A 10,000-nucleotide genomic window follows, 5' to 3' on the forward strand; every position below is an offset into this window, starting at 1 on the left:
CTCATAAAGTCGTTAAAGAACAGAGGTTCCTCAAAAAGCCACAATCCAGGTGTCACATTATTTCCTCGCGTGAAACGAAATGTCTGCCATGCCTCTATCACCGATTTGTAGAACGGGGTCAGCCCGGTCAGATCCATTTCCTCAGGTCGTAATAGGAAAAGATGCTTGTCATACCCTAAGCTACCAGCTCTCTTCAGCAGCAGCCGAGCTGCATCGCACCATCTCGGGCCACAATTATACAGTAGTCTTTGTGCTGCCCGAATTCGAAAAGCGGCAAGCTTGGACTGGACGTCTACCAGCCCCTGCCCCCCTTCAGCCACGGGCAGATAGAGGACTGCTGCCCGAACCCAGTGCTTCCCAGACCAGAAAAAATCCAGTATGGCTCTTTGAATTTCTTCCAGGAGTCCTCTTGGTGGTGACAGTGCCGTAATTCTGTGCCAGAGCGTTGAGGCGACCAAACTACCGGCAACCAAAGCTCTTCCCCTATATGACAGCTGGGGTAGCAACCATTTCCATTTAGACAACCGAGCACACACTTTCTCCTTCACTCCCTCCCAGTTTTGTTTTAGAAACCCCTCATTTCCCAAAAAGACACCCAACACTTTTAGTCCCTCTTTTCCCCACTCAGACCACCAGGCAGACCTGGTAGTGCCTGACCTCTCCACTGTCCCACCAACAAAGCCTCACTCTTTTCCCAGTTCACCCGTGCAGAGGAAGCCTTCACATATAGTGCAAGTGCTTCTTGTAAAGTATATACATCATGTTGATTGGAGACAAAAACATTTAAATCATCTGCATATGCAGAAACAGTGAGGGAATAATCAGGATCTGGGAACCCGGGCAGCGAGAGGCCACTGATCTTACCCCTCAACCTACCTACCTTTCCAACCAGAAATAGGACAGCCTTGTCTTATCCCTCGCTGTACAGGGATTGGTCGACCCAGCCCTGTCCCCATCTTTATCATGCATTGTGCACCGTTATATAATAGACTAAGCCATGCCAGAAACCCATCACCTAAACCAAAAGCTCTTAATGTGGCAAATAAATAGGAGTGATCCACTCTATCAAAAGCTTTCTCCTGATCTAGGGACACGATTCCACAGTCGAAATTATAGTTTTTACATAAATCAATAACATCTCGTATCAGAAAAATATTGTCCATGATTGTCCGATCTGGTACGCAGTACGTTTGGTCTCTGTGGACAATCATCTCCAAAATGTTTTTGAGTCTGTTAGCCAAGGCCTTCGAAAGCACCTTATAATCCGTGCACAGGAGAGCAACGGGCCTCCAGTTTTTGAGTAGGGCCAAATCTCCTTTCTTTGGCAGCAGGGAAATGACCGCTCGCTGACAGGAAACAGGAAGTGATCCTGTTCTCAGGCACTCCAAGAAGACTCCATGCAGGTCGGGACCAATGATGCTCCAGAACCTCCTTAGAAGATCATTGGAGAAACCATCAATACCTGGTGCTCGTCCTGCTGCCATCTGGTTTATGGCATCTGTCAGCTCCTGTAGAGTTAGCTCAGAGTCGAGGGCAGCTTTCTCCTCGAGGCTGAGCTGCGGTAGTCCCTGCAGCAGTTCCTCGCGGCACTCCATGCTGCAACTTTCTGCACCAAAAAGGTCGGTGTAGAAACCTGACGCATGGCTCCTCATCTCGCCCGGGCTGGTGGTTATTCTGCCCCCTGGGAGTTTAAGGCAGGTCAGCTGTCTCCTCTGCGCAACTGATCTCTCAAGATCGAAGAAAAACAGTGGGCGCATCCATGTCTTTTAGATGAAGAAACCGAGACCTTACAAGAGCTCCCTTAACCCTCTCCTGCAGATATGAGCTCAATTTCAACTTTTTTTCTTTCAGTAACGTTTGACCTGTGGTGGTATCTGCAGCTAAGCCCTCCTCTATGTTTGTAATACTGGCCTCTAGTTCTTGAATGACTGCCTTAGATGTGGCAGTGGAGTGGGATGTGTATTGTTGGCAAAACACACGAATTTGTGCCTTGCCTATCTCCCACCAGAGCTTTAAAGAGCTGAAATCTGTTTTTCTATTTTTCCACAGCTGCCAAAAGAGCTCAAAGGCTTGACAGAAGGCAGTGTCCTGCAACAGTTTGTTATTGAAACACCAGTAGGACTTTACCCTCTCCCCTGGTGAAATTACTAAGTCTATACTGACTAGATGATGGTCTGTGAAACCAACAGGGCTTATGCTGCTATGGCCCATTCTGGATCTAAGGTTTTGTGATATGAGAAACATGTCCAGTCTGGCTGCAGTCACCCTGTTATCTCTGACCCTCGACCATGAATACTGCCTGGCTTGTGGATGCTTGATCCTCCAAGTGTCAATCAGATCTTGATGTGCGATGAGACTATTGAGGGTCTGTGATGACTGGGGATGAGGTTCCTCACTGGTCCGGTCCACAGTAAAGTCCAAAGTGCAGTTGAAATCTCCACCGATAATTAACTGATCCTGACGATCATTTTTTAGTTCATTTTCTAGTAAATTAAAAAAGCGGACTCTCTCTGAACCTTGATTGGGGGCATGTACATGTTCATGAAAACAAACACTGTACTTTCTATTTCTGCCCTAACTATTAACCGCCGCCCCTTTACTACTTCTGAGCTGGATATGATGGTAGCATTTGTTGTTATGAACAGGACAGCTGCTCCTGCACTAAGGTTAGAGCCATGGCTAAGGGCATGAGGACCCCCCCACCACAAACCCCAGTCTACTTCATCCCTAGGTGTCGTATGTGTCTCTTCCAAAAATAACACAATGTGTTTCTGAGCAGAGATCTCAGCTATTACTGCTCTTTTCTGTCTCTCCCTCCACTGATGTTTAGCGACCCTGTTTTTAATTTCTTCATAGAAAAATCAGAGCAGAGACGGACAGGAAATACAGGAGTCAGTGAAGAAGGAGAAACACCATGTGATCATTTTGACGTACTCCTCGTCTTTCTCGTGGTTTTAGCTTTCGCATCTTTCCTCATGGTTGTCATATGTTTTTAAGACGGAAGCGTTTCTTCTCATCCAGCCGGTTGAAGCCAACTTGTCACAGATCGAATGAATTTATCGCTGTCTTCAAAGTATTCTTCTGCTCTAACCGCCCCAGTGTAGAGGACAGTGATGGAGCGTTGTTACTCTGTTGCCGTGACATCAGGGCTGTTGTCTCTGCTCATGTTTATGGAAACTGAGACTCAGACTCCAGCAGCTGACAGCTTTTCAAACCATCACTGATTTAACTGCACTACAGAGGCTGCAGGAGAACCACCCAGAACCAGAGTCCAGATCACTGCCCCAGAACCAGAGTCCAGATCACTGACCCAGAACCAGAGTCCAGATCACTGACCCAGAACCAGAGTCCAGATCACTGACCCAGAACCAGAGTCCAGATCACTGACCCAGAACCAGAACCAGAGTCCAGATCACTGCCCCAGAACCAGAGTCCAGATCACTGACCCAGAACCAGAGTCCAGATCACTGCCCCAGAACCAGAGTCCAGATCACTGACCCAGAACCAGAACCAGAGTCCAGATCAAGGCCCCAGAACCAGAGTCCAGATCACTGACCCAGAACCAGAGTCCAGATCACTGACCCAGAACCAGAGTCCAGATCACTGACCCAGAACCAGAGTCCAGATCACTGACCCAGAACCAGAACCAGAGTCCAGATCAAGGCCCCAGAACCAGAGTCCAGATCACTGACCCAGAACCAGAGTCCAGATCACGGACCCAGAACCAGAGTCCAGATCACTGCCCCAGAACCAGAACCAGAGTCCAGATCACTGCCCCAGAACCAGAGTCCAGATCACTGCCCCAGAACCAGAACCAGAGTCCAGATCACTGCCCCAGAACCAGAGTCCAGATCACTGACCCAGAACCAGAGTCCAGATCACGGCCCCAGAACCAGAACCAGAACCAGGTCCAGATCACTGACCCAGAACCAGAGTCCAGATCACTGACCCAGAAGCCCTGTGCTGCACGTCCTCCCCCACTCTTTGTCCGCCCCCCTTCACAGGTTGCTCTCTGTCCTCTCCAAATAAAATAATACACCCCCCCAAAAAAATACATTAAAAAGTGTTTTCTTTTGGAGTTTAGACCAAATATTATGTGTGCATGTTAGTGTGTGTCTGTGTGTGTGTGTTCTCCCCTTCAACATTTCCATGTGTTTAAAACAATTATAATATTCACTGAAACTTTTTCTTTAAAGATAAAAATAATAAACTATTAATGTAATTTAAATCTTATTATACAACTGTAGATTTAAAAGTTAAACAACACAAAAACAGATTATTTTACACAGCGTGAGTAAAAGTTCTCTTTAGAAGAACAAATCGCAGATAAGAAAATATTAGTGAAAGTAACAATCTTCATACAAACTGTGTCAGTGGGTTTTACACAGTTAAATATGATCAGTGACACAGACCAGAGGTAAATACACTGATGTCAAGTATTTACTGTTGTGTACAGTTGTGTACTGCTCTGTGCTGCTGTGTTCAGTTGTGTACTGTTGTGTACAGTTGTGTACAGTTGTGTACTGTTGTGTACAGTTGTGTACAGTTGTGTACGGCCTGGTCGTCGCCTCACTCACACTGACTGGCTGACGTTGAGTGTGGTTGGTCAGCGTCAGACGCAGCAGGAAGTTTCCCGTCATTAGAGCGAGAGCGGGGCTCCATTAGTGGGTTTGTGGAAACAAACCTCAGATTGTGTGTTTTCTCGTTCATACAGTCTGACGACAACAACACAATCTGACGTCCATTACAACAACAACAACGCTGCAGCTCTGTGTGTGTGTGTGTCTCCCTCATCCATAATGAATGTCTGTGTGGTGAGTGGACGAGGAGGATCAGGTTTCCTCTGCAGAGGAGGAGCAGGAAGTGGTTTCTGAAGGACGATCGGTCAAACTGCCTGTAGAGACGGTGTTTGTACTTACAGCTGTGCTCGCCGCCGCCTGTTTGGACTCCTCAGTGAGAAACGCCAACATCAGCTCCACCTTGTGTTTCTCCTCCTCGCTGATGTAGTCGGTGTCTGTCGGAGGAAACACAAAGAGACGCATTAACACACCTCACTTCCTGCTCTGACGTGTTTTTATTCATGTTCCTGGACATGTGAGCAACCTGATGAGTTTATGTTATCACTTCCTGTTGTGTCGCTCGTTGTTAACCTTTCCTGACGACCACAATTCAGACTGACACTGATGTCTAACGGCTAAAACTCTCAAACTAACTTCTCTTTATTTGAAGCTGAACCGAAGACAAGAGTCACTGCTCTGTAAACTGATCTGAGTCTGAATCTGGACACACGACATCTGGGAAACTCTTCACAGATCCTGTTACAGCTGAAGCTCCAAACATAAACCACAGAGGAATAAAGTATACGACAGTGAGATCGAATGACGACAATCAGACACAGGACGGTGAAAATAATCAGACCATCTTTATTAACTTCACAACCGGAGTCATCGCCGTACACTGAGTGTTTGACCCCCGACCCGAGACCAGCAGCGGTTAGTCTCTGATTTAGAGAAAACTCCAGCCTCAGAATGTCGTCACCAGAGCAGTGGATGTGCTGACCTACAGCAGGTGTGAGGACAGGAAGCAGAGTGACAACGAGTCTGAAGCGAAGACGCTCGTCTCTAACACTGACGTCATTAAACGTCACTGGGACGTGAGACACTAAGCTTCATTTACTGTTCAGTGAAAAACAGATAAAGTTGTTTCACTTTCACTTTTAGCAGCTCGACTCCTCCCCGTCTTCCCTCCCTCCCTCTCTGAGGTGCTGAGAAGAATGACATCACAGCCGATGTTGTGATGGGACAGGACCTGTCCTCATTACAGAGACATTTCACCTGTCAGGCGAGGCACAGGAGGACAGGAGTTTCCAGAGAGGAGCTGCTGCTTGAGACGAATGTCTCCCTGTGGACGTTTTCTGTCCAACAAAGACGAGACCCTCAGGCTGAACAGACGCATCACAACCAGCCTAGGGACAACTCTGGTCCCTCAAGACAAGATGGAGGACATGACAGTGAAGGACATCCAGTCTGAAGAATTCCACATGTTTGATATGAGAGATTTTAAATTCAAAGTTTCATGTGACTTTGATTTAAACCAGTTTCACGCTGCCACAGATTCTATGACACATCACCTCTGCTGCAGATACGTCAAACTATTACAAGTTTAAAGCTGCTGAAACTGAGACGCTTGGAAATGATGACAGTTTAGAATTAGCCTTCTCTGATTGGTCTCCTGTCACATGACCTCCTTCAGGAATAAAACCAGTGAATCACAACGTGGAGAATCGAAGTGTTACTGACTGTTGTGTTTGCAAACAGCTGCTAGTTAAATTCAGTATTTCACATGATACAGCTGTTTACATGTGAAGGAGACCAGATAATATTCTGTTTACACCGACACGTGCATGCCCAGTGCATGTGAGGTCATGTGACCTGTGATATCAGATGTGTTGTGTGGACGAGGATTAAAATGGACAGAGATGGTTTTAGTGTGAAAATTCCTCCTGGACGCAGCCTCAGGCTGGATTTGACTTTTCACTCATCAGTTAGAATCTGCTTCAGTAGATTAAAGTAAGAGTTTCGAGGTTTAAAGTGACATCTCTTCAGTTTATGATCCGTCCACACTGGAGCAGTTTCCCTCTGTTTACACATCCCTCCGTCCGTCAGTCTGCCCCCCCCCCCCATACTCCTGCTGTATCATGAGCAGTGATTGAAATCTCTCACTGCAGAGCAACGTGGCAACAGTCCAACGAGCCAATATCACAGGCCGAGGTGTTTCCACTCCTCCGCTGAAAGAGGATCTGTCTGAGTGCAGGAGAGGGGGGAGCGGAGGGAGAGAGGGGGGAGTAAATGGAAAGACAAATCGAAAGCCATCAAGTGAGAGGGTGAGAGAAGAGAGAGAGAGAGAGAGATGAATAAATGAACGAGAACCAGAACAAAGGGAGTTTCTTCTCAGCACTTACAGATGAACAGCTGATGAAGTCGAGTCCTCGCTGGTTTATTTTGCTCACATACGAACATCTTCCCTCAACACTTCATTACACCAGGACGACAAGTTACCACAGAAAGAAGGAGATTCGGAAAAACTGAATCTCCAGATGTTGGAGCTTCTCTGTGACGCTGAAGATTTTTCAGGAAGTTTATCACGTTCACCGTCCAACAAGTCATCGACATAAACGAGTGACGAGGAGCTCGTGAAACGACCTGAATCCACAGATCAAACGATGCAGATAAATCACTGAGCGGAGCCGAGGGACAGGTTGAGTCGTGTTCAGGGAGAAATGGTGGTTTGAGTTGAGATAAGTGAAGGTTACAGGAGCTTGATCGATGATCGAGGTTAAAACAGCTTCAGAGACGTCACCGTCTTCTCACCAGATAACGAAGTCATGACCTCAGTTGACAGATTGTGATTCTCTGGAGCTTTAATGTTTCCCATTAATGACTCATGGTCTCATTCATCTCATGATCTGAACATGAAAAGAACATGAAACATCTGTAACTCAGTGAACTGAAGATAATGTGAGACACGGCAGACACGTGTGTGTCGTCAGTGTTCCTAACTAACACGTCCTCCTGGTCATGTGACCTGCAGCTCTGTGATTAAACTCCTTCATTATCCAAAGGAAACACTGACGCAGCAGAAACACAAACTGTGTAATGAATGAATTCAGAGGATCAATAAAGTTTCTCTGGAGTCTGAAGCGGCTGGAAGTAAAAACACAGGTCGTCTGTAACGAGTCTCAAACACAGTGTAGTAAACAGAGCCGCAGTACACAGCTAACCCTGCTAACCCTGCTAACCCTGCTAATAATAACAGAAACATAACTGCAGTCAGCTAGCTGAGACAGTGAAGGCAGCACAGTGTCTTTATTTAAAAGAAACTACTCAGCACCATCTCATCCATAAAACATTCAGGACTGAAGATCTGAGTGCTACCAACACACATGCATCAACACAGAGTACACACACACACACAATAAGCAGCAGCATCATTATTCTGCCACAATGTCAGAACAGGCTCCAGTGTTGTGTTGTGTTGTTGAACTGTGAAACATCACAACAGCTGACCACCCCCTCCACCACCACAGCCAATGACTTCCTGTTTCTCTGTCAACTGGTCATTTAAATCCAGAGTCTCAGTCAGACTTTCAAAATAAGAGCAGCTAAACTCATGTGATGTCTGATTTCTGATTTCTCTGATTGGACACCCATAGGAAGTGATGTCACGTCCTGTAAATCCACTGTTCACTGTCAAGTTCAAAGTCTTTAAATGTTTCTGTGTTTGATCATGATTGATTATTGATAATGTCAATTTCAATTTCCATGTCCTGACAACAACATAAAATGACCTCCACACACACACACACACACACACACACACACACACACACACACACACACACACACACACACACACACACACACACACACACACACACACACACACACACACACACACACACACACACACACACAGTCCAGATGATGCCATGCAAGGTGGTCATGGAAACGTCCTGTGTTTCCACGACAACAGAGGAGGATGCCGCTGTGGCCAGGCGATCCCCTGTGGTGCTCAACTCTGAGGTTCTTAGCCTTTTGCTGTGGCTGCATGTATGAGCACACACACGGAACAGACTATTGAATAAATATGTCTTTTGATTGATGATCTTTATTTGACTGATCTGATATCAATTCATTAAATCCTGAATCTGATGCTTTTAGTCCACATCGTCTTCCTGAAGACGAGTGAAGCTTTAACCACGTTTGTCTCCTGTGGTCCCATCTCGTGTGAGACGTCTGACCACACGAGACTCACGGTGACTAACGGGGTTAAAGCTTCACACACTCTGGAGGTAAGGGAGTTTAAGAATGAAAGACAAACACAGATGTGAAAGGTCACATTCACACTATTCATTCCCTCTCAGCTGATCTATGTTATATGTTCACGTGTCTGTGCTGTTACTCACATGCGTGCAGAGAGAAGTGTTTTCGCTCGGTCGATCCTGTGTTTCCTGCGGCTGAGGGGATGGGAGGGGCCACAGACGACCCCAGAGATCCGACTACTGGACGAGCGGGGGAGGCGGCTGCAGGTAAGGATCTGGAGGGCTCCGCCCCCTCTCCCAACAAGTGTTGGATGGAGTGGAGCTGGAAGCAGGGGTCAGAGAGCAGGACGGACGCAGCGCGAGATATCCTGAGAGGGAGGAGGAGAAACATTAAACATCTGATGTCATGAAGAGAAACATTTAACTTAAATCTACAAACACCTGATCCAGATTCAATGTCTGTATTTATTTAGATCTTTTCTAGTCTTGATGACCACTCGAGGATCTCTTCAGTTTTACCATCCACACACATTCATACAGTTCATCTATCACACAATGTCAGTAATCAGGGCGGGAACTTGGGCTCAGTATCTTGCCCAAGGACACTTCAGCAAGTGGAATAAGGGAGAATGGGATCAAACCACCGACCTTCTGGCTCTACATCCTGAGCCACAGCTGCCACGTACGTAAATTACGATAAGTTTAACAATGAATATTTATACAAACATGGAGGATGAGTTCATCAGGTCGACACACACGTGTTTTTCGTTGGTTTGCAGTGAAAACACTTTTTTGGATAGTTTGGACTTTTGGACCAATCACAGGAAGTAGAGACAGCGTTAAACAAGAGAAGAAGAAACAGAAGCATCTGCAGGACGTTCATTTGGTGCATTTGAACTAGTGGGTAGTACTGTAGTTCTGTAGTACTGTAGTACTGTAGTTCTGTGCAGTACTGCGCCTGAAGGTGCTAATGCTGCTAGTGATACCATCGTTACCATGACAACAAGATGAAGCATTTCATTCATGTTCTTCATTCAAACAGAAATACTACTTCCCCCCCAACTGACAACACGCCCACGTCAGACGCTGTCTACAAACCAATCAGAGTCAAGTATAGGTAGACTCCGCCCACGTAGGTGATGACGACAGGACGTACGTATGTCAGATAAAATTCTTTAG

The 10,000-nt window shown here is 46.3% G+C and overlaps 1 protein-coding gene across 3 annotated transcripts in view; it reads right to left on the reverse strand.

Moving 5' to 3' along the window:
* LOC118104256 (E3 ubiquitin-protein ligase RNF123) overlaps window positions 1–10,000 on the reverse strand; it is a 55,056-nt gene that overhangs the window by 3,182 nt on the left and 41,874 nt on the right. For all 3 annotated transcript variants that reach the window (XM_035151176.2, XM_035151177.2, XM_035151178.2), the window contains 2 exons: window positions 8,966–9,189; window positions 4,920–5,014 (listed from right to left, as the gene is read on the reverse strand). In XM_035151176.2, the coding sequence (XP_035007067.2) occupies window positions 4,920–5,014; window positions 8,966–9,189 (319 nt within the window). The remainder of the gene's footprint in view (window positions 1–4,919; window positions 5,015–8,965; window positions 9,190–10,000) is intronic.

This window comes from Hippoglossus stenolepis, chromosome 3 (assembly GCF_022539355.2).
Source record: "Hippoglossus stenolepis isolate QCI-W04-F060 chromosome 3, HSTE1.2, whole genome shotgun sequence".
Classification (NCBI taxonomy): Eukaryota; Metazoa; Chordata; class Actinopteri; order Pleuronectiformes; family Pleuronectidae; genus Hippoglossus; species Hippoglossus stenolepis.